Genomic DNA, 26,308 nt, shown 5'->3' on the forward strand with positions numbered 1-26,308 from the left:
ACATGACTAATCATTCTCTTAAATTAATTCAAGAACTTACAAGCGGTTACTATGGAAGCCAGGCGCGTGGCAGTCCCTAACAACGTATCTTTGTATTTACCATTGCAACTTGGAAACGTTAGGGATCAAAGTAATCTCCACAGAGCGTGTGCTGTCTGTATTAATTGAATTTATTTATATGGTTTCATTACATCAAGTTCTAAGTTAACACGTATTATGACCTGAGAACATGGCCTACATTATGTTCTCTCTGTAAGTTTTTTGTAAAATACACTTAACGTGCACAGCGTTCTACATTTGATGTAAGGTTTTGATGCTACATGGAAGTGTTATTATCTGCCCTCGAATCCGTACGACATTGTTGTGTATACGGATTGTAATTCATTCAGCTCTCTTAATGTCACGTGATGTACACGTGCCATTATCATATCAGATCCAAAACACCCGTGCCGCGTTCACAGGCCCGTATGATTGTTCTCAAGTCCTCTTGTCGCTACAAAAGAGGTCACGTGGCTGGGAAAAAGTACCCACGGGAATAAAATTTACCATTCTCATGATTCTTTGGCCTTCCTTTATAGTCAGGACGTTTACACGCATGCGCACAATATCTCATGTTATTGGAATGCCTCACGCAAAAGGGCGATTCAAAGAAATCAGATTTGATCGATTTTTTAATGGCCTTAGAGTGAGTGTCAACAAAGATCAAAGTAAAAATATATCAATAATTAAAATGGTTGCTTTTAGACAATTTCCTGATGAACTCGATTCTTTGAAAGCTTGGTGTCAAGTATTTGATGAAATGCCATATATTTGTGTTATTGTACCCGATGTTTACAATGTATAAAGATTACTTGAGATTCTGCGAAACACTATGTGTACTGGTACGTGTACGCATGAGCTACCGTTTGTGCACTACGTCATGCACTTATGTGTACGAATGTGCTACTTTTTGTGCAATGCGTCATGCAGTTATGTGTTTGCAAACGACTTCACAAATCCACTACAACTGGTACATGTCTATGAAGCTAAGCGTACACACCGTGTTCCCCAACCCCTCTTACGTCAACGAACCTACAATGATGTACTATGCGCTCCTGTTGCTATATTTATATCAGATTAAATTCATTTCCTTGAAAGAATGATATTGTCCATATAAAAAATACATATTCTACGTACATAGATTCACCTGCGTGCTATCCATATCTACATGTCATCATTATGCACAAGCTATCTGGAGCTTTCTAGGAATCGGTTTATATGGTTATTTTGATATCGTCATGAAGCAGAATTCTTGTCCCAAGAGTCTTGTGTTCTCCAGGAAAATACCACATCATGAAATTGTGCGTGGGATGTCTTTAAAGTTGGGTTTTTTACGTTATAATTATATAGAGTGAGTGAAATAAATTCTAAATATATTGTATAATGAAAACTCATGATTATAAATGATCGAACATACACTTAAATAACATTCTAAGACATTAATAATACGTGAAACAAATATAGTGAACAAGATCCACTATTCACAATCCCTGATGGGCAAAGTAAGGACTAAAACACATCAAGAATGCTACAACCTCGTTGTTCCAAATAGTTTCGTGCTAGGATAATGAACGCCCAAAGTTATAATATAAAATCTAAACACCGGAATTCCGAACTTTCCAAGACCAGGAAGGAACTGCAGTTCCTTTCATACCGACATCAAGTGCTTACTTATAAGCCCGTCTGGCCCGCCATAGACCATTCAGCATTATGAAGAGGCGCGTAATTATTAACACATGCCTTCTACACTTGTGTTTAGTAAATAATGAAGGTTTATGTATTATATGCAAGTGAAATCTTATTTATCTTTTGAGTTACTTCTATTTTCATCTCAGTTGTTGTTCGTGTTTTGAAAAAAGTCGTCATAATGTTGAACTTTGTGCATGTGTTACTTTATTAAACTGTATACTTTCTTTGAATTTTGCATGTATATGATCTTGTTTTCCATTTACTGAACCAAGAAAGTCAATGGCTTCGTGAATGTTCATCAACTTAATTTAAACAGATGTTGTAACTTACCAGCACCACTTTCAACTTCGTATGACCAAAGGCCGATTTGCAAATAAACGTTGAAGATATCTAAACTCCATTCCAGGGGGACATCTCTGTATTTGCAAATTAATTTCGTCTAATTTTGAGTTGCCATTGTGTCTTTTCAGAGGACCGGAAGTTGTTTGTTGGTATGCTCAACAAACAGCAGACAGAGGATGACATCAGACATCTGTTTTCACCGTTCGGACAAGTTGAGGAACTCACTATTCTAAGGGACCAAAATGGAAATAGTAAAGGTGAGTTAATCACTATGTTTTGAGTAGTGAAGCCCCTTTGCGCTCTTGTCGTTAAGGAGTTTTCGTCACACACGGAGTACAGAACATGAACTATGACAGAAGTTTTCCCCTTTTTTCTTTGTTAATAAAGAGCACTAAACGTTGTACAGGAAATGAATGAACATAAGCGCGACATGCAGTCAGTAACCGTACTTGGTATCACTCAAGTTCATTGATGCGACAGGGTATCCAAAATATTCGATGTCAAAAATACGAAATTTAAACTTACAGATTTTGCCACCAAAACAATTACAAACACTTAACGTACATTGAAGTATTTCGTTTGCTTTCTGTTTTAAAGGTAACTCTATGGACGCCATCGAAATGTTAAAGTTTGTCCAAAAGACTACTTTTATTTTCCAAAACAAAAGGAAAACCCCCTGGTTGCTAAGTAAAGCTTAACATTTCTAAGATTAAAACACAATCTAGCATAGTCACAATATTAAGGAATGCTGTTTAAGTGTTTTGTGATGTAACAGTTACCTAGGGAGCCATGAAGTTAATAACATAGATTGCTGCCGACCCTGAGATGTCGTAAAACATGCCGTAGAGAGGTTTGTGTCATGTCTAGGTAACGGTTAACGACATTGAGGTGCCAATTACAGACACATACGTAACTCTGCTGGTTAAATGGGCTGAACATGAACTACCCTGAAACTGTTAAAAAACGTGCACTGAGATACCTTCCGATTTTCTGGAAAATATTGGCTATAATTGTATAATCCATATCCCGAACGGTTGGGACAATTTTAGGAGCCGGGTCCAACAATACAAGCCCTGTATATGGTGGCAGAATTGCCTTACATCAAACTTCAGAATCTCTATCAGTACGATATAACCGGTTTTCAGAATGACAAACTATTAACGTCATATACTTGTATCGTTATATTAATTACGTTTGTATGGCATGGACGTCAGCCAAATGGAATGCTCATTTTAAGTTAAATTACTCATGGTTTCACTTGAGTCACCCACGATGTCAAGGTGGAAACTGCAACCTGCCTTTATCGATGTTTGGCTCAAATTAGTACGACGTTTTCTGCAGATGAGTGTGACATAAAAGTAAGCAATCCCCGAGCTTTGCATGACGCAACCTATTTGACTTGAACTACGAGTTTTGATGTGTCCCTACGTAGAATGTCTTCATGTACGACACCATCAGACACCATTGTAATTTACTTGTGAAAATGGGGACCTGTTGGCTGTGCGTGATAAACGAGATCAGGGGAATATGCGGCTGAGACCTGTATCAGTTCAACTGCGTGATTCAGCCAACTTTTCACTAGAAAATATCGATCTTCTAGAAAATGAGGAAATTCCATTAGATGGCGTATTGAAGCTCTGTGAAGCGTCGCATATCCAGGCCCATCGATCCCGATTTAGCTGTTAGAGGAAACATGGACACTTTGTTAGGATGTTGCGTCTACATGACAATCAACCATTCACTTTAAAATCAGCATGCTGAGAAATCAAGTGCGACTATTCAAATAAAATATCTTACAAGAAAGGGCCAAGAACAGGGCAACCATTTCTATAGAACTTTAATCTTGGAAATTAGTTTTATCGATTTCATTCGTCTCTTAAAAATCTGAATGAGTTTACTATACAATCGGCCATTTGAATAAAATTCGATTCAGTCGACAGTTCTCTGGAAGGGTAGTATTTGATGGACGCCACGGCGTATTTGATGGACGCCACGGCGTATTTGATAAGAAATCGAGTGGCAGAGCGGGTTCATGCCACTGCCACTGCAGCTATATGAGGAACTCCAAGACAAATCAATACAGTACAAACATAGACAGATCACAGTTCTGATTCAATATTGATTCTTCTGTATTAGTAATAGTCCTCACGGGAAAAGCAACAGGCGATTCGCATCGACCAACTCTCCGAGGCATGAAATAAACAAATTAGCGGGGAGACTTATCATAGACCGAGCGCCTTCATTTCTTATCATCGACGTGGGTATAAATTTATGTATACGTCTGCAAACCGTTAAAAGAGAAAAATAATAGCGTGATTCCTGGTGTGATTAATTGTTTAATTTTCTTTTCGTAATGACGCAATGCTTTTAATGTACAATGGATTGTGTCATTGAATACATTTGCGTATTAAGTAGCAGAAGAAGAATTTCCTTTTATGATTTAACCTTTAAGACGATACAAGAACCCATTGATGCTAACGTCAGTGATGATGACTATGACATTTGGCTTTGGCGATTTCCGTTGCCACAGTCAAGAATCTCTACTTTCGCATTTAATTATGCTTAATTGTTCTTTGATGATGCGTCTCAGAACAAAAACATGTCCGGGATCTACATATAGAAACATTAACTTCATTGCGTGAACTAGTCTGATCTATTTAATGTTAGTTGCCATTGGTTTTATTACATTTCGGTTCTAAAAGCTCAACCAATTTACGGCGAAATAACCCAGAGTGGCCAAAGGCATTCTGCGATTGAAGTGTGGCACGCACACCCTAATTAAATCAAAGAGGGCATGCGAACAGTACATTTCCAACAATAACGGAGAATACAAGGGTTTCAGATTGCATGAGCTTTCGTTCTCTGTGTTTATTAAGTAAAATACACTTTTTGGTTCTGATTTTCATTCTTCTATTCAATTGTAAATACGACGGTTTAAGTCTGTACGGCATTCCCTAAAGGGCTAATTTATGAATGACAACCGATAATGGTTCCATTGACATGCACGAAAACTAGTAGACTTCAATAGAATTTCACAGTCTCAAAGATTTGGAAAAATAATAGTAGCAACAATAAAACTTGGTTTCCAAGCGAGATATTTCTTTAAAATACTGGTACTTAATAGGTTATTGAAAGTTGGCCTTTCATTTGCAATATCCTTTATAATCAGATGTGTACTGGCAATACAAATAAAGGCATTTCTGCTCTGCTATTTATTTGGCTTTATATTAGGCATAAAACACTAGTCTTTGACAAGAGTATTGATTTGCACGCTCATTTTGTAGGATGAAGAATTTACGAGAATGCCAATAAGATTTCTTTCTTCGATCGTGTGTCTTCGAATAAAATACTAGCTTTTAATGAATCGCGTTCAGAGCCAGAATAATTTTAGGCGCCGCCGTTACGCAGTCGGATTTCCATCATTTTTGACAGAAAAATCGATGACATTCTCGGTTAATCATGTCCTTGAGATGTGACAGTTTCCCTGAATTATACAAATTCCATATAAGATCCGCAAGCCAAGTCCAATATTATCTGATCTTTATAAAATAATGTGCAAAACTACATTAATGGCGTCCGGATTTTACTGCAATAACAAAACTCATTATGAAGTACAAACAGACCAAATGAAATAGCTGCACAGCAATAAAAACAGGGAAATGATTATTACATCTTAGTCTTTACAATTGCAAATTATACATTATTGTTCAATTTAAAGATAAACTTTTCAATTCATGTATGTTGAATCTGCAGGTTGTGCGTTCGTCAAGTACTCGAATCACAGCGAGGCACAGGCCACAATCAACAATCTACATGGTAGCCAGACTATGCCGGTAAGTACAAGTTTCCACAATACGCAGATGAAAGCGAAACTCTTGCCATTCCCCAGCAGAAAAAAAACTATATAAAAAAGCAGCAGACACATAGCATGACCTTGAAATTTATATACTTATTGAGTAATATATGACATGATGAATCCATTGGTATATCTTCCATTTCAGTGGAAATATTGAGACATATACAAAATATGACTTCAATATATAGTTGTTTTTTACACAATTGGAAAATGAAATGAAGTCGACACTAAGGTAACAAAAAGAAAATCCTAGCTTAATTTCCTATGTTTGATTTCCTGGCAGGGCGCCTCTTCGAGCCTGGTTGTCAAGTTCGCGGATACGGAGAAGGAGAGGCAACTCCGCCGTATGCAGCAGATGGCACAGTCAGTGGGGCTACTTAACCCCCTTGCTCTGTCCCAGATAGGAACCCCGTCCCCGTACGGTGTCTACAGCCCACACAGGGACCTACAAGTTTACCCAGAAGCTGTAAGCATCAATGTACACCAACTAGAATTGTTATCATTAATTGCAGTGCAATAGTGATTGAGTAACGATTACTTTTGATTTTATTTAGTCGATATTCACGTAACTTCCAGACTTCAAACCACCAGTCTAAGTAATGTCGAAATTAAAATAAAATAGAATTTAGCATATACAGCAGTATGACACATCATGAACCTATCACAACATGCTTTGCTGAAGCCATCACTCTCTACCTCCACCAGCTCATGCAGCAGCAAGCCCTTGTCGCCGCCAGTCAAGGTCACTACCTGACGCCCGTGACCTTGGGCCAAATTCCGCAAGCGGTTGCCGCCCTTGCTGCGCCCAGCGGTATCTCCACCGCCACTATGACGCCCACCACTGCCTCTTTGGCCAATGGTGAGAGTGAGTTTAATTCTATGCTTAGCATGTTATGTCATAACAGGAACAGAACGAGTTTGTAAGAGTGATGAAAAGTGCGTTTACATCTTTATCCATATTTTCTTCGACAGTCACAGGAACGAATTTACTGCCACTGTTCACATGTTTCGCCACGAAATCGTCAAATTGAGTTTGATAGTCACAAATTGATCTATATAGTCCACGCCAAAAGTGAGCTTGTTTCTATTTTATTTTGTCACAATGAATGCATGTTTATTGTTTTGTGTGAATGTTAGTACATACAGGTAATATATTCATTTTCATGAAAATGGGAAAATTAATGGAATCGTATTTCAAAAAGGGAGTTCTCAAACATTCCGAAATCCGAAACAGCATGTATAAAAGTCCACGGTATATGTTTTCAGGTACAGCATCGACTCCAATCAGTGGAGCGCCCCCTAGCGTCCTGTCCCCTACCCCAGTGGCGGGATTCCCCCTTCAGGCAAACGGACAGGCGGGAGAAATTTACGCCAACGGCATTCCAGCTTATACAGGTATAGAAATGCATACGTATTATCCATCAAACGTTACTGCACATCGTAAATTTTCATCTCGAAACTTATAATCAAAGTTTGTGCTCATCGCTTTGAATGTAATGTTTTCGTTACAGATACAACACACAGGTATATATTAATTAACTTAATATATACATGTTTCTTTGTATTTGCCATTCGTTTGCATCCCTATCATTAAGATATATAATATACACAAATTGACTTAATTTGCTATGATTGTGATGTAGGCTATATGTTGTATCTTTTAATTTTAGCACAAACAATTACCAACGGCGACCCAACCCAGCTGTATACCACTGTCACTCCATACGGGATTAGCGAATATCTGAGTAGGTCTTTCTTGAGTATAATGCGTAAGTAACAAATCTCCAATTGTATTTTATTTAACTAAATTTAATGAACCTATTTGATAACTTGACATAATCGTAAACCATGGCTCTTGTCATTTTGTTAGACCGTTTATTGATTTTATCAGCAGTGCAGTATTTGCATATAAAGAAACGTTCAATTTAAATTTGGCAAATGGTATATGCTCACATTTTCTGAGACATGTCTGGTTTTCTCTTGCAGCGGCCTACCCGACGGCCTTCAACCCGATTCAACAGGCCCTGCTTCAGAACGCGGCCCTCATGACGACGGCCCAGAAAGAAGGTACGCTCCTAGGACCACGTTTATTCGCTAATCTAGAAATCCGAGAAGGTACGAGCTTATCAGTAGCACGGGTGTTTGTCATTAGCATATGTTCTCTTTCGATGTATCATTTACAGCGCCATGTAGAGTAAGTTTTTAAAACAAAACATTCGCGCAAGGAATCTGATACGTCTGAAATAAAACACGTGTCAATAACGAGCATTCGTGTATTAGCTAACATGTCACTACACTTTTCTCAACATTATTCTTCCCAGACCTACACTGACCACAGAGATTTAATTGATGATCTGATTTTGCCAGCAGGTCCCGAGGGCTGTAACCTGTTTATATATCATCTGCCCCAAGAGTTCGGAGACGCTGAACTCGCACAGATGTTCATGCCGTTCGGGAACGTGATCAGTGCCAAGGTGTACGTCGACCGCGCCACCAACCAGAGCAAGTGCTTCGGTAAGGGTTTGCTCTATGCATGGAAAATGTCATTTTGTAGATTGCTGTAAAAGAAAAAAATGATGAAAAGGAATCGCTATCGACTAACGCATCTATTTCGGAAAGTGAGTGACCAAGGTTAGATAACAGTCATGTTTAAGTGTTGCTCTAATATAATGATGCATAGTAGAAATCAGGACGGTAAAAATTGAGGTTTGACTTCTACCATACATGTAGACGGACCGTGCATTAATGCAAATTATTCTGTGCCACACGATTAGAGCAGCTTGTTTGCTTGTTTCCAGGCTTTGTGAGCTTCGACAACCCGGCGTGTGCACAGGCCGCCATCCAGGCGATGAATGGCTTTCAGATCGGGATGAAGCGTCTAAAGGTTCAGCTCAAACGACCCAAGGACGCCTCCAAGCCGTACTAGAGCCCGGCCGCCCGGGTATCCAACTAGGGGTTAGGAACAGGTGGGTGACTGGTGTTTTATATTTTCTTTATGATCTTCATAAAGAAGAAAAATATTTTAATGGTGTATTATAATGGGAAACATCTTGTATCCAGTAAAATTATTTGTACAATCGAATGTTGCTAGTATCGTATTTTGATTTTCATGCTTGTGATAAAGTAAATAACTTTCGGCCACTTCAATAAGTACACTTCATTTAAACTTCTCGTCCTTAAGTTTTATGTTTTCAATGTTACTATACCATTGTAAGCATTTAAATCAACGGTGTCTTAGATACAGTAATGCAACCCTTTAAACATTGTATCCATGTCAAATATCCATACTAAAATGACTGAGGCTAACAGTACAATATTATGTTGTTATAGCCATTGCCCAAGACTTACTTCAAAATGAGCTAGGGCCAAGCACATTCGATTCGTTAGCCTAGTAACGATAAGGTCTTCCGAACTGGTGTAAGTTAACCATGGTTAATGGCGGATGTTGTTTCATTAGTCGTGATGCAAACGATATATTGTATTACTTGTGTAGAGTTTATTTTCACGTCTTACTGGTGAAACGGAATATTTTTAAAAATGGCGAACCAACTTGACCATTGCACATCTCCAAAACTGTATGGACTTTTACTGTTCTTTTTTCGTAAAATATACCTTTTGTGATTGTCTATTCTCGCTAATTATATTCAGTATTGTAAACAATGGATATGCGAACGATTGGACGAGAAAATACAGGGACTCGCCTAGCATTTCAGCGCCTGAAGCAAATAAGTACGTCAGGTGGTGTTTTGGAATGATTTTGTGTATGAAATCCCGTGGGATGTTGGTTCGCCATCGTGTTCATAAGCTTATATGGTTTTATTAATATTCGGTCACGTGATCATGGTTTTGATTTGATTGGATGAGTGATTTTTGAACTGTCGTTTGGTAATTATTGTACGATATACATTTTCTTGGACATTAGCAAGGTCCTTCTATTGTGGTTTCCCGTAGCTGCCGACATTTTGAACCCTTTGTATAACAGCGCAAGTTACTGGATTGTTGAAAACACGATTTGTGAAGTTTTTGTGAAAGAAAATATCTCAGTGCTTTGTAAGGATCAAATTGAAGACTTTTCTTGAGCAAAGGACTGAGAAATTCTCTTGTATTGAGATGATTGTTATTTACACACCACCTTTGTATCTATAGCTTTTGGTTAATTAACACTGGAATCTGATCTACTTATTTCTCTCAAGGCACTAAAAGGAAACCAAGAAATCTGATGTCATTTGCTATCTAAATCTTGTTTTTATTTTCGTAACGAATGTCGTTCAATGAGAATACATGTATATGAGTTTAACATGATAAATGTTCAAACATAGCAATGATTATGGACGTGGATTCCTTTTGTGCCTGCTTATTCATTGTGTTAGAATTTTTGTTCAAACTTTCTCAGCTATTACTAATGATGTGATTCCTTGTAATACATGCATGAAGCAAGCTGCCATACTAATCACTGGCAAAAAGCCGCGGAGTGTACATGTATACATTAAACAATTGGCGAGCATACCTAGTTGAATCGTTTTTGATCTCAAAAGTGAATAGACACTGGTGTCATTTTGGATTTTGTCGTTAATTGTCTATATTAGAATGTGATATGTACACGACAGCAGTAACACGATAACCGCCTGTGTAATCATCGATCCGGACGTAATGAAGTTATACGTTAAAATGCCATACAAATTACTAGTGCCATATGGAAAGAATATTTTTGGTCACATTTTAATGAGAAAATATGTTACTTCGTCTGCTGTTGTGTCCTTGTATTTTGACACGTGTATTTCGCTTTTGTACGTCTGTTTGTCTTTTTATAACAAGATGTATGCTACTGAATTTTGAGGTCTGAAGACGAAATTTAATGTGTCTTTAAAAAAAATGTGTTAGTTACTCACTTTATATAATGTTGACAGTCATTTGTCGAATTGTTTCTAGATGTTTGTCCAACTCACTACATGTTAAAGTGTCATCTGAAGAGAACAAAAATATGAATAATATTGCCTTGTATTATATATAATTATGAATTTGCAGTTCACAGCGATATGAATGTAACGCTTTGGATTTCAAAGCTATGACTGAGTAGGCAAGGGCTTAGGACACGACCATTACACATGGAACAACATTTGGATTGATAAAACTGTAGTTGATAATTAAATCAAATGATTATCGTTGCTTTTAATGTTCTTTATTTGTTCTTTTCAGGAGGAAGGTGAAATCTAGTCGACATTTTGCAACTATACGGACGGAAGTGACGTCATAGAGATACGAAAGTGACGCCATAGAGCATGACCGATTCCAAGCGAGCCGGAATCAATTCTTTTTTGACATATATACTGGTAGTAAACAGTGAGAGGACGAAGTATTTGAATATTTTTAAACAAGATAACTGGATATAACACAACAATAACAACACGCAAATTGATACACTCCTCGGCTAAAATGCTACTTTATCAGATATAAACTTCCTGAACAGCGGTTATACATACCACCGATATTTTGTACATATATTTTTTCTTATTCTTTACTTACATTTCAGTAATGTTTTGTACATATTAACTTACAGGTTTTTTTCTAAATTATGTCTTTTAATTTTAACTCGTTATATTTGCCATTACTTTTTCTTATTTTATGATGTTCTTGTTTTATATATATCTTGATGCGGATACATTATTTCTGAGTGGATAATGTCGAGTGTTCATGGATATATCTGTTCATTATAACATGTGCAATATTTAATTATGTATAAGTGCTTGCATCCAGAAGTACAACAATCTCAAACTTGATCAACTTTATGGAACAAAGATTTGGCTTTTTGATAATATACTTGTTAATTAATGATATGGTTTGATGTAAGAAATCCGCGAAGTTAAAATGCATTGCAAAATCATGCTTTCATATTTGAGAACAGTAATACAATTTATTTATGTTGGAACTTATGCGCCACAAAAAGAGATTACATTATGGGTGTTAAATTTGTTTATATATTTTGTGTATTATATATGACATGTATAATTATGATGACAATGTATAGAAGTCATGGCCCTCTTTGATGTTTGATGGCGTTTTTCATTGTTGGTTACATTCCATAGCTCATTGATTACCTTGAAGGATAAGTATTCGGTGGGAGTTAGGCTTAACTCTTATGGCAGAATTGACCATCATAGTGACTCTAATAGCGGGTTGAAGATGGATTGAAATTGCTGACTAAGACCACACATTCTGAAAAATGATCAAATAATGTTGTATAATTCAACATTGTTACAATACAGTTGGAACTCTGTCATTGGAGGATGCCTGACGATTGTTGATATACGCATGCCAAAATTAAGCAGTTCTCATGAAATGTGTAAGACACATGTTCATTTCTGTTGTGCTGTTATGTACAGTTTTGACCAATCGGCGTCGTGCTCTATATTTAGTAATATGAGATGTACATTTTATACAATATTTTGATAATCTACATTTTTATACAAATTTACTAACACTCTTAATATTGTGGTTTGGTTATATATTTTGTGGTGATTGTACTAGAAACAAATCCGATCTGTAGAGATATGTTGTAGTAATGTGACCTCTTACTAAAGTGTGCTATTTTTAGAAATAACATCTATTTTTAGAATGATAGCGGGTTTTCTTGTCACTTCCATGTTGTGACGTATATTCTGGTTTAATTTCCGGTGAAGAGTCCTGGTACATCTTGCTTTGTACTATTTTTAGTTTACAAAAGAGGGCCGTGTCTTCTGTTTATGCCACACGCCACATGTGTTAACACAACATATGGTTTGTAGTTACCTCCTTGTTGCGATGAAAATGTCAGTAGGCATCTATTAAATATACTGATTTGATTTTCGTACATCAATATTATTGTGATTTCATTTCTATAAAGAATAATAGTCCGTGTGGTAAAATAATGTTTTCCTTTTGTAAGTTTTGGAACTAGATGTGATATGTTAATAGCCTATTTTAATCGACCAATAGATGCCTCTGATATTTTTTGTACAAAACAAAGGAAGCAAGACTGCGGTCTTGGACAACAGTAATCATTCCTTGCATATAAATCATTTGACCTCAGTCATTGTTTACTTCTTGAGGTTATGTAAATAGTCAGTTGATTCTAAATTATTGAAGTCATTACACGTTTAATTATAGATTTTTAGAATTAGAAGCTTACGGTAGTTAGATTCTATAAGAATGTCTACTTTTAAATATGACGTTAACACATTATCGGTATATTCCGTGTCTATAAAAAGGAAAGACCTAAACAAATTACCAGACTTATTTTGTTGTATTTCAAGTTAAAAAAACACTTGTTAAAATGTTAATTTTACAAATGCCATATCGTTGTTAAAACACTACCTATCTCACACTAGTTACACTTGTTGAATCTTGAAGCTATATCAGAGGTGTAAATAATCTTCAAATATTGTTTTAAATTATTACGATTATTGCATTGATTGACATTATTTATTTATTTCTTGTTTATTATGTTCACAAGAGAGCTTTGCATGACATTTAAAGCATTGTGTAAATGTTCATTTGGTATGTGGCATTGAATATATATTACAATATCATTTAGCGGTTCATTTCATACTTTTGATGTTTTTGTATGTTCTAGAATTCTCCCATTTTGTAACAACAAAAATGACGAAGTGAAATATTGATTATTAACTATTCGATTGTTTAGTTTGAAAGGCTTTTTGGATGTTATTACATAAGCTTCAAGCTTTTTGCATCTAAATGAATGTCGTGTATTTTCATTGCCGCTTTTGACTACCATTCACTGTAGATATTTTCGTAGTTTTAACTGCTGTGTGCAAAATATGTTTGCTATATTTGGAGACTTATTTTCTCTTTCATTGACAACGGATGGGGAAATTTCCGTGATGATAAGTAGTGTTCTAGTTTGCATATTTGAGTTTTACTGTAGTAAAATTGATTCTAAATTGGGAGGTAATATCTAAAGTCGTCGTATTCAACGGGCATTTTTTGAAAGCATATATAAATTCGCATGTTGTTACGAAGAAGTGATGGATTGTGCTTGAGTAGAGCTGGGCGAACATATTTTGTTGACAGTAGAATGTAGATAAGCCATTATCATGTTGCTATCACTTTAAATGTTCATGTATGAATGAGAACAATTGTAGACCAAGATTTAGCTCCATGCTACCCATTTTCACCCTGAGACTTTCAGTCCATCAAAAGTTAAGATCAAACTTGGTTTTTAAAGCAGTTTTTCGTATGCTCTTTGGAATATCAAACGTTTTGTAGCATGAAGTTGTTATCGTAAACAGGTAATTATCCGACCATACTGACAAAGTCTTTAAAATCTTCACCGCGCTTATCAATGTTGTTATTTACAATTTGTGTTCAGTTACAGTTTCCCTTATTACCACCACTACTCTCAACGCCGCATCAGTCCCATACCCGGTCATTGACACTCGTATTTAGGGTAATTAGGCTTAAGTCGTTTTTACACAAGCCTTTACTCAACCTCAGCAATGTACTTTTCTCCATTCACTGTTTGTTTTTGCTAAAAACGTTGTATAATGTTTTCATGCAATAAACAATAAACAAGCCTTTACTCAACCAATTAGACCAATGTTACCATGTAACAATTCAGTTAAACAATAATGAATGTTTTGATTGTCGTAATATTAAACGAAATTGAACTGTGAACATTGATCATAGCACTTTTCAGAAATATCATTATGTAACGAAAAACATAGGAATCCAACACATTCGTGTAGTTAATAATGACTTAGTAATCCCCACATGTTTCGAGTGAAGAAAGAAACTGTTTGATGTTGTAGCCCTACACAGTGCAATATGCGTCACTAGTCTACAAGTTAGTATTACTTACCGTGTTACTCATCTGTTTGTTACAAATCGCCCTCCTTAGTTTCTTACTGATTATATATGTTTCACCCACCGTATAATTGTAGACTTAACGTCAAGCAACGGCCCTTCCAAATCTTCTCACAAATATTGGGCTTCTGATAAGTGTGTATTTTTATATTTGATAACTGTTTAAATTTATTCAAGTTATATTATCAACAGCATAAAACATACAGGACCAAACAGTTTTAAACTGAATTTTAAATATATTTGCTAAATGTTTGAAATCCACTTTCATTTCATTTTAACCCCACTTTACTTGTTTTGCTTTTATTTATTGGGAGGAAATACGTCTCAGAAATGAATCTCATTCTAAATAAATGAACGCCCATTACAATTTGATATTATGAACTATTTTTTTTGCTTTATCATAATGACTTTAGTTAGTTTTTAATGCCAGCGTTTGAATCATTTTATGTATTTCAACAATTGTTTAAAAATAAGTTACGTTGTTAAAAGCAATTGAATCATGTTATGTATTTCAGTAATTGTTTAAGAACGATTTACATTGTTAAAATATTACCAGGACCTTGAATGTATTCCACAAATGTTTAACGTTTTACTTAGGTTAAGAATAAAATTATGTAATATACAACAGTGATTTCATGGTAAACCCTAAATATACATTTTTTTTAAATATACCTAAGTTGTTGCAGTATATTTAATGAATTCAAAATTCTGGTATAAATCATGGATCTGAAATCCTATCTGACCAACTTTGTATAATACAATAGGAACAGAATAATAAAATATATTAGCTAGAATGTGTTTGTCATTCCTCATTGTTTTGTATGTGTACGAAATCATTCCACATTTTCCATCCGAATGTATACATAAGCCGTTGAGAGATACCGCAGAGATAACACCGATTTCTTACCCATACAACTTAACACCAATAAGAATTGTATGTAATAAATTGCGTTTACATGTACCGCGTATCAATAGCCTTAGCACGTCAACGTCCTGGTGAAATGTTGTCTAAAGGAATAGTTTGATCATCAGAAGCTGTGCTGGAAATGGCAGTTTCAGAATGTGAATACTTAATACCATAATTATTCATTTATTTATTGTTCAAAAATTGTCCTAGTTAAGCAACGTATACTTCAATGAATTGTTGTACAGTGTAACATTGTATGCTGCTTTCACCGCCAAACCGATCCCAAAGTCAACTGATGCCCAAGTAAACAAATGTCTTCATTTGTAAACTGCTCCCCGCATTTCGGTCATTTTAACCCCTGTTCCCCAAATTGGTCAACTGCTATACGCAATTTCGGTCATTTTACCCCCACTGGTCCCCAAATTGGTCAACTGCTATACGCAATTTCGGTCATTTTACCCCTAATAATCCCTAAATTGGTCAACTGCTATCCGCATTTTCGGTCATTTTATCCCCACTGGTACCCATATTGGTCAACTGCTATCCGCATTTTCGGTCATTTTACCCCCACTGCTCCCCAAATTGGTCAACTGCTCCCCTCGTTTCCGGTCATTTTACCCCCAATGGTCCCCAAGTTGGTCAACTGCTCTCCGCATTTTCGGTCATTTTAGCCCCAAATTGGTCAACTGCTCCCCGCGTTTCCGGTCATTTTACCCCCAATGGTCCCCAAATTGGTCAACTGCTCCCCGCGTTTCCGGTCATTTTACCCCCAATGGTCCCCAAATTGGTCAACTGCTCCCCACGTTTCCGGTCATTTTACCCCCACTGGCCCCCAAATTGGTCAACTGCTCCCCTCGTTTCCGGTCATTTTACCCCCAATGGTCCCCAAATTGGTCAACTGCTCCCCTCGTTTCCGGTCATTTTACCCACAATGGTCCCCAAATTGGTCAAATGCTCCCCTCGTTTCCGGTCATTTTACCCCCAATGGTCCCCAAATTAGTCAACTGCTCCCCGCGTTTCCGGTCATTTTACCCCCACTGGTCCCAAGTTGGTCAACTGCTCCCCTCGTTTCCGGTCATTTTACCCCCACTGGTCCCCAAGTTGGTCAACAGCTCCCCGCGTTTCCGGTCATTTTACCCCCACTGGTCCCAAAATTGGTCAACTGCTCCCCGCGTTTCCGGTCATTTTACCCCTCTCCCATGTATAGGTCAACAGAAGTACGTGTGTTGCCACGCCCATCACTCCTTGAACAACACCTGTGACAAACCGAGCACAAGGGCGACAATAACGCTACCAAGGCTTGGAAGATAACTCGGTCTTATTTTGTCGGAAAATATAGGTGCTTTAATGGTTGCGAGGTTATCATGAATACTGTCTTTATAAATGGACTCCGGTACTGACTAAAATCACCCAAGTTAAAATGTTCAGGAACACAAATGTCTGATAAAATATATTTATTTACAAAAAAATCAACACAAAAAATACATATGGCAAAACAAACACCAGACAGTTGGTTTATAGTAAACAGTCTAAACACGTACATTTCCGTAAACAACACTCATAATAGAATACTAGTACTTGATATTAATACTCTAGACATGGATTGGTTTAAAAGAATGAATAATTCTAATACAAACTTTTGCAAGGTAACTAGCGAGACAGCCCTGGGACATTTACTCCTACATGTGCCATAGTCCTCTTGTAGCATTGGACATCAATCAAATATACAGATAGCATTTCAAAAAAGCTTTGAAGTTTCAGTTGTAACAAGTTCAAAGACATTAACTTATACTGCACTTTAAGTTTAAGGTCTTAATAAATGCCTGAATTTTGAAAATAATGTTTCATGACAATAACAAACGAATTTGCAGATGCGAGAAATTCAACATACTGGACAAACATCGTGTTACAATTAAAGGTATGTCAAACTTTATGTCAGAACAAATCACACTTGGCAGTCCCCTTCAAATACTTACAGCCGGTACACATGTCGGCAACTAGTCACGTTGAAGTGGTATAATGATAAGCATATTATGAATATTAGAATGAGATGATGACAATTTCGTAATTAATTCCAAAGCACACTTAGAAGGATGAGAAAATATATTGATACATACCCAAACACCATAGATTACATGAACGTACTTAACTATTCGTTGTAGATTTAATAAAAACAGAGATGCGAATTGGCACCAGCGACACCATGGGTTGACTTATACAGGCGAACTAACACTGTAATAATTATCATCATCGTTCAGAATTAAGCCGTCGGTATCACAGTCATTCCTAAATAAAAACGTCTAATGTCTCGTCAAAGTTAGAAATCACCCACTCAGTGTTTCCGCATCTTCATTTGATATACATGTACTTCCGTAAAGAAATATATCACCAACTAGATGCTGGGTGTTCTGACCGCATACTATTTTTGAATACTATGAAACACATCTGCATTACTGTGTATGATATATGTAAAATAATGCTACAGTCTATGCATTGTATAGATAAACATATAGTGTATATTGCTTATACATATATTTTTTTATCCTGTCATGATAAATTGTAGGAACACGTTTCAATTATAACTACGTCCTAAGTAACTCCGGCAAAGATTCATTGCAAATATCACTTCACTGCAAATATGAAAACCCAGCTGGTGTTGGCACTAAAACAAATGGATTGGATATGACAAAAACCTGTTATTGATCATTTAAAGATGTGCTTGAATGTCTCCAATATTATAATTAAAATCAAGCCCCAAACATTCATGATCATATTGGACATAGACAAGTTATCCTTAGTTTAAGATTGTATTATGAACATAAAGTAGAGCCAAGACTAACTAGGGCATATGTGGTCACGGCAGCACATTAAAACAAGATAAAGTCTTGCTCATCATCTCCGACCACCCGTGCCACAGGGTACTGCACAGAGCCACCGTCATGCATGTTCTGGTGGTTGGACAAGCGCTCCAACATGTCAGATGGGAGATGAATCTCACTTTTCGCTTCGTCAGCTCGCCTGTAACGAAAATAGTGTGAGGATTCTTAGATGGTAGTGTTAACAAGAAGATGTATTTCTCTCCTTCGATATATAATTCATCATAGAATCATGTCGTGATTTTCAATCTTGAAGACGTCTGAAATAAAGATGTTTTAATTAACAATCCTGCAAGTTAATAAGACAAGTATTACATTAGAATCTGCAATAAATATGGAACACAATTCATTAGCATCAAGCTTAAACTGCCCATGTTGTATCTATACTACACGTGATGTGAATGAAAAGGGACTGCTGCATTATTTTTGTGAGGGATTATCTGCAATCGCGTTGCAATTATACACTTTTGCGTATTGTTGTTGGTTGAAGTCCAATCAATAATGCAAAGAAAAGAAGCTTTAAGCGGATGACAAATAACTTTGACGAAACACTGCATAAACCAATAGTATTGCGCTTTGCCATTAGGTGTGGGTGCCCACGTGATATTTGATCAGCAACACATACGCCATCACCCGAACATTTACAACGCATGAAATGTTAAGAAAAATCGAAGCTCTTGGTTAAAATATTTGGTGTCATTGGCTGATACATGTCTGCTATATTAAAAATTCGATTCCACTACACAAACAATTGCTACAAGCGCAGTCCAAGGACAGCACGCTCGACTATACGTCACTTGTTCGTGAAATTAATACATAAATTATATAATATGTGCCTGTGGAAATAAATAAAAAAGTCAACTTAAAAGTAAAATAGAAACTTTTTACAGTCAATCAAGGGCCATAATTTGTATTTATTATATAATGGAGTAATGTCACCTATTTGTGTGAAGTACACAATTGTGTGAAGTATCAAGTCAATTGAATAAAGGGTATAGAAGTAATAAGTGAAAATCCAAACTCGCCCTAAAACGTTAACCTCTCACAATGTGCCCTAAAAACTTTAACCCAAGTTCCTAAGTGAATCAGGGCCCATAATTTGTAATTTGGATAATATGGAGTTATCTAACCTCATTGTGTGATGGTCCTGGACAACTGTGTGAAGTATCAAGTGAATTGCATATAGGGTATTCCAGTTCAAATGAAAATGTCAACTTAAACCTTAACCGGACGCCGACGCGGACGCCGGGACGAGTAGTAAAGCCTCCTTCTTCGATTAGTCGAGTAAAAAAAGGAAAGATATACAAGTATATATGAACGTGGTAAAATTTACGAGGTCTTTGTTTATAATTTAGATCAACATTATCAGAAAAGCGAACGACATTACTTAAACTTCCCTTCCAAAATTATTTTTTTCTACGTTTTAACTTGAACAATGATGTTAACATAAACACTTTTGATAACGTTCAATCCTATCCAAGGTACCGAACATAGCAAATCGCTGATAGAGCTAGCACATAGATGTTAGCAAGTGTCACGTTTCCGCAATTACTAAAGCAAAGTCCTAAAACAGCACAAAGTCTTTTTCGTCCTCGCCGTCGATGTATGTTGGGTTTGGTAGCGGCTGTGAGTAGTTACTGTGAAGGTCTCTTGGTGCGTAACTGCTGTGCATGGATCTATGTGAGGCTTGTGGAGTATAGCCCTTGGTAGACAGTCGCTCCAGGAGATCTTCAGGTATGTGAATCTCATCCTTGGCCTCATCAGCGCGCCTGTAACATGCCCGTTATTAATGTCATAATAGAATGTGTACATTAGTTTGTGGCAGTATCTTCCTCTTTCTTAGTCTTATATTCAATAATGAAAATAATAATACATATGTTAACCAAGTTAATTATCATTATTATTATTATTATTATTATTATTATTATTATTATTATTATTATTATTATTAAATCATTAACCGTGTTTACCCTTTTTAGCCAACTTACATTTATTACTACAATTTAGAATCAAAGCGCTGAAAGCACTGAGGTATTCACTACGTTACACCACAAGTATTCATATATTTGCATGTAAGACCGGTATAACATGTACACGCTTTCCGCACCCGTAGTCAGCAGCAGAGTTACGCATTTTCATTTCAAAACGGAAACTGTATTACATGTGTCCGTAAAGAAATAACGAAAATCGTATTTCTCATTCGAAATGGTACTGATTTTATTTCAATAATCGCAAATGGTTCCATAAGTAAAGTTTTAAATGTATGATGTGAACTTTAAACAAAGCTTTTTTTGGAATAGAATACACTTAAAAAATGTGAAAAGACGGATGGAACAATTTCATTGTATGAATATTTGCTCTAAGATAATGAGTGCATGCGGACAGCGTGTACATTGAATAGCCATTGCTAATATGTATAACAAAGCTAGCAGAAAGCTGTTCAAATTCATGTTTTGAAAAAAAAATCAATAAAACCAGTGAACTTTAACTGATTTATTAGCCTCGATGCCACATTTCGACTTCATACAGCATACACTTAAATTAACAGATTTGTTCGATGTATTGGAGGCTAAGGCTGTACTGCGAAGGTCTCCATCATGCCAATGATGGTACTGTTTATTATATCTCGCAGTGTAACTTTAAGCATTGCATGTGTGAAAATATAACCTCGAGGTAATAATAACCTTTTGTGTCTGATTTGTGTATTTGGGACCAGCAATGATGCTCAAGTTCTCGATTATTAAGGTTTCGGTCATTCGACAGTAAATTTAATATGAAAATGGAAGGAATAAAGGTCGGGACTCTAATAAGCCTCGACCTCGACCAATCTGCAGTTCGTTCTCGAGAAATCGCCTGCTCGAGGAATCGCAGTTTTACTGTAGTTTTGTAATTAGCATTCGGACAGTTTTGAAACGCTTTTCTCTGTATCCCTGCCTGGTAGTGAATACAAACATAAAATGTATGACAATCAAGCATTCAAGCAAAACATGCAACAGTATTCAACATTCTGCACAAAACTACTTGTAAATCTACCGTCGCAATAACCCTTCGCATGATGTACACCTTTACCGACGGAAAACAGTAGTTTATATCAACATATGTCAAGCAATAATGCATTTCATTTTCAGAAAAATATAGTTTACTCAACTTAAGACCATGTTTACAAACACGGAATTGACAACATAAAGACATAACTGTTGCAATCAAAATGATGTATTCGAAATAAAACGTTTCGCTAATAACTGAAATTAAAAGGTTACAAACATCCAAAACGTGTCATTACGATATCGCACAAGCCAAACATGAACAGCAAGAAAAGTGGTGACACCTTACATTGTATGTGTAGTCACGGATAGTTGTACATGTGTTGAGTCTAGTCAAGGATAGTTGTACATGTGTTGAGTCTAGTCAAGGATGGTGGTACATGTGTTGAGTCTAGTCACGGATAGTGGTACATGTGTTGAGTCTAGTCAAGGATGGTGTTACATGTGTTGAGTCTAGTCACGGATAGTTGTACATGTGTTGAGTCTAGTCAAGGATAGTTGTACATGTGTTGAGTCTAGTCACGGATAGTTGTACATGTGTTGAGTCTAGTCAAGGATGGTGGTACATGTGTTGAGTCTAGTCACGGTTAGTGGTACATGTGTTGAGTCTAGTCAAGGATGGTGGTACATGTGTTGAGTCTAGTCACGGATAGTGGTACATGTGTTGAGTCTAGTCACGGATAGTGGTACATGTGTTGAGTCTAGTCAAGGATGGTTGTACATGTGTTGAGTCTAGTCAAGGATGGTGGTACATGTGTTGAGTCTAGTCACGGATGGTTGTACATGTGTTGAGTCTAGTCACGGATGGTGGTACATGTGTTGAGTCTAGTCACGGATGGTGGTACATGTGTTGAGTCTAGTCAAGGATGGTGGTACATGTGTTGAGTCTAGTCAAGGATGGTGGTACATGTGTTGAGTCTAGTCAAGGATGGTGGTACATGTGTTGAGTCTAGTCACGGATAGTGGTACATGTGTTGAGTCTAGTCACGGATGGTGGTACATGTGTTGAGTCTAGTCACGGATAGTGGTACTAGTGTTGAGTCTAGTCACGGATGGTGGTACATGTGTTGAGTCTAGTCAAGGATGGTGGTTCATGTGTTGAGTCTGGTCATGGATAGTGGTACATGTGTTGAGTCTAGTCACGGATGGTTGTACATGTGTTGAGTCTAGTCACGGATGGTGATACATGAGTTGAGTCTAGTCACGGATGGCGGTACATGTGTTGAGTCTAGTCACGGATGGTTGTACATGTGTTGAGTCTAGTCACGGATGGTTGTACATGTGTTGAGTCTAGTCACGGATGGTTGTACATGTGTTGAGTCTAGTCACGGATAGTGGTATATGTGTTGAGTCTAGTCACGGATGGTTGTACATGTGTTGAGTCTAGTCACGGATGGTTGTACATGTGTTGAGTCTAGTCACGGATAGTGGTACATGTGTTAAGTCTAGTCACGGATAGTGGTACATGTGTTGAGTCTAGTCACGGATAGTGGTACATGTGTTGATCTAGTCACGGATGGTTGTACATGTGTTGAGTCTAGTCACGGATGGTTGTACATGTGTTGAGTCTAGTCACGGATAGTGGTACATGTGTTTTGAGTCTAGTCACGGATGGTGGTACATGTGTTGAGTCAAGTCACGAATGGTTGTACATGTGTTAAGTCTAGTCACGGATAGTTGTACATGTGTTAAGTCTAGTCACGGATAGTGGTACATGTGTTGAGTCTAGTCACGGATGGTTGTACATGTGTTGAGTCTAGTCACGGATAGTGGTACATGTGTTAAGTCTAGTCACGGATAGTTGTACATGTGTTAAGTCTAGTCACGGATAGTGGTACATGTGTTGAGTCTAGTCACGGATGGTTGTACATGCATTTGATGCTCACGTATCCTTGGTGAAGGCAATGTTAAACGTATTTGATAAGTTGTAATTTTGCATGAAACTCAAAAGTCTGTGTTAAATGCAAATTATAGTTATTCACCTTTACATAGATGGGAATACTGGTATCCATTACTAATTAGTTGAAACGTCTTACTCATGTGATGCAAGATTCGTTTAAACAATACCTAATTATAACAGAAACAATGGGACACCCGAAGACCGATGGTAACTGTTCTTTACAAACGGTTGAAAGTAGTAAAGGCACGTTATAGCAAAATGGTCCGTTGAGAAACAGAACGCGAAACTTCTCTGTCGCGTTTGCGCAGGGGAATGGTGAACTCGCTAGCAAGTAACAATATTATAGAATAGCTTTGGCATGAAGCGCAAACTAGTGGTCGAAAAAGTGACAAATGTATACCGCCAACGCAAATAAGTCGGCATAATACTTGTCATGTTTTTGACAGCGATTTACCAAAACGCGATAAAGTAGGTAGCGCCACGCTATCGTCCACAAAGAGTACCACCATGAACTGACAAAATAGGCCTCTATAACATATTGCCACGTTAGCACCTACCTCTTCTGCATGATACAGCAGAATGCCAGAATTACAATGATAAGCAGGGCTCCGAAACATCCCGCAGCGATACCTGAAATAATAAAAGTTTAAAAATCATTAATAAACCATGTTTTAAAAGTTTAAAATGGTATAAATCCAAATGCCTGTAATAATACAATTTTAAGGATTAATTTCACTCATCAAGAAGGTGTCCGATTATCTGTTTGTATTCACTTCTTTACGCTCGACTTTGACAAAAGTAGAATCAAGTTCTAGTCAGTTTCCTATACTGGAGCAGTTGTGGGTAATCGTTTCCGTTTTGACAGGCCATGCAAAAGTACCCCATGGTTGGGACGAACCCACAACCTCTTGAGTGAAAGATGGGTACCTTTACCACAATACCACTCTTACCCTTGTGGAGACGGACCCACAGCCTCTTGAGTGAGAGAAGGACACCAATACCACTAGAACATTCTTACCCTGGTGGGGACGGAGCCACAGCCTCTTGAGTGAGAGACTCCTACCATAGTGGGGACGGAGCCACAGCCTCTTGAGTGAGAGAAGGACACTAATACCACTAGAACACTCTTACCCTGGTGGGGACGGAGCCACAGCCTCTTGAGTGAGAGACTCCTACCGTAGTGGGGACGGAGCCACAGCCTCTTGAGTGAGAGAAGGACACCATAACCACTAGATCACTCTTACCCTGATGGGGAGGGACCACAGCCTCTTGAGTGAGAGACTCCTACCGTAGTGGGGACGGAGCCACAGCCTCTTGAGTGAGAGAAGGACACCAATACCACTAGAACACTCTTACCCTGGTGGGGACGGAGCCACAGCCTCTTGAGTGAGAGACTTCTACCGTAGTGGGAACGGAGCCACAGCCTCTTGAGTGAGAGAAGGGCACCAATACCACTAGATCACTCTTACCCTGATGGGGACGAACCCTCAGCCTCTTGAGTGAGAGAAGGACACCAATACCACTAGATCACTCTTACCCTGATGGGGACGAACCCACAACCTCTTGAGTGAGAGACGGGCACCAATACCACTAGATTACTCTTACCCTGGTGGGGACGAACCCACAACCTCTTGAGTGAGAGACGGGCACCAATACCACTAGATCACTCTTACCCTGGTGGGAACGGACCACAGCCTCTTGAGTGAGAGACTCCTACCGTAGTAGGGACGGAGCCACAACCTCTTGAATGAGTGAAGGACACCAATACCACTAGATTACTCTTACCCTGGTGGGAACGGACCCACAACCTCTTGAGTGAGAGACGGGCACCAATACCACAAGATCACTCTTACCCTGGTGGGAACGGACCCACAACCTCTTGAGTGAGAGACAGGCACCAATTCCACTAGATTACTCTTACCCTGGTGGGAACGGACCACCAACCTCTTGAGTTAGAGACGGGCACCAATACCACTAGATCACTCTTACCCTGGTGGGGACGAACCCACAACCTCTTGAGTGAGAGACGGGCACCAATACCACTAGATCACTCTTACCCTGGTGGGGACGAACCCACAACCTCTTGAGTGAGAGACGGGCACCAATACCACTAGATCATTCTTACCCTGATGGGGACGAACTAACAACCTCTTGAGTGAGAGACTGGCACCAATACCATTAGATCACTCTTACCCTGGTGGGGACGAACCCACAACCTCTTGAGTGAGAGACGGGCACCAATACCACTAGATCACTCTTACCCTGATGGGGACTAACCCACAACCTCTTGAGTGAGAGACGGGCACCAATACCACTAGATCGCTCTTACCCTGATGGGGACGAACCCACAACCTCTTGAGTGAGAGACGGGCACCAATACCACTAGATCACTCTTACCCTGATGGGGACGGACCCACAACCACCTCTTGAGTTAGAGACGGACACCAATACCACTAGATCACCTTACCCTGATGGGAACGGACCCACAACCTCTTGAGTGAGAGACGGGCACCAATACCACTAGATCACTCTTGCCCTGATGGGGACGAACCCACAACCTCTTGAGTGAGAGACGGGCACCAATACCACTAGATCACTCTTACCCTGATGGGGACGAACCCACAACCTCTTGAGTGAGAGACGGGCACCAATACCACTAGATTACTCTTACCCTGATGGGGACGAACCCACAACCTCTTGAGTTAGAGACGGGCACCAATACCACTTGATCACTCTTACCCTGGTGGGAACGGACCCACAACCTCTTGAGTGAGAGACGGGCACCAATACCACTAG

The 26,308-nt window shown here is 38.2% G+C and overlaps 2 protein-coding genes across 19 annotated transcripts in view; one reads left to right on the plus strand and one right to left on the minus strand.

Moving 5' to 3' along the window:
- The window catches only part of LOC128222028 (CUGBP Elav-like family member 3-B), a 155,067-nt gene extending 139,626 nt beyond the window's left edge, over positions 1-15,441 (plus strand). For 2 of the 8 annotated variants that reach the window (XM_052930766.1, XM_052930770.1), the window contains 10 exons: positions 2,199-2,327; positions 5,824-5,903; positions 6,210-6,392; positions 6,632-6,791; positions 7,193-7,321; positions 7,597-7,671; positions 7,913-8,041; positions 8,294-8,440; positions 8,725-8,892; positions 11,123-15,441. In XM_052930766.1, the coding sequence (XP_052786726.1) occupies positions 2,199-2,327; positions 5,824-5,903; positions 6,210-6,392; positions 6,632-6,791; positions 7,193-7,321; positions 7,597-7,671; positions 7,913-8,041; positions 8,294-8,440; positions 8,725-8,852 (1,160 nt within the window). In that variant the 3' untranslated portion in view covers positions 8,853-8,892; positions 11,123-15,441. Of the gene's footprint in view, positions 1-2,198; positions 2,328-5,823; positions 5,904-6,209; positions 6,393-6,631; positions 6,792-7,192; positions 7,322-7,596; positions 7,672-7,912; positions 8,042-8,293; positions 8,441-8,724; positions 8,893-9,256; positions 9,344-11,122 lie in introns of all 8 variants that reach the window. The other 6 variants (XM_052930768.1, XM_052930773.1, XM_052930769.1 and 3 more) reach the window with 4 other exon arrangements.
- A 1,690-nt stretch (positions 15,442-17,131) lies between these two features.
- Positions 17,132-26,308, minus strand: part of LOC128221838 (multiple epidermal growth factor-like domains protein 6) — a 98,869-nt gene continuing 89,692 nt past the window's right edge. For 10 of the 11 annotated variants that reach the window (XM_052930441.1, XM_052930444.1, XM_052930446.1 and 7 more), the window contains 2 exons: positions 24,070-24,142; positions 18,568-20,337 (listed from right to left, as the gene is read on the minus strand). In XM_052930441.1, the coding sequence (XP_052786401.1) occupies positions 20,133-20,337; positions 24,070-24,142 (278 nt within the window). In that variant the 3' untranslated portion in view covers positions 18,568-20,132. Of the gene's footprint in view, positions 20,338-24,069; positions 24,143-26,308 lie in introns of all 11 variants that reach the window. The other variant, XM_052930442.1, reaches the window with a different exon arrangement.

This window comes from Mya arenaria, chromosome 16 (genome assembly GCF_026914265.1).
Source record: "Mya arenaria isolate MELC-2E11 chromosome 16, ASM2691426v1".
Classification (NCBI taxonomy): Eukaryota; Metazoa; Mollusca; class Bivalvia; order Myida; family Myidae; genus Mya; species Mya arenaria.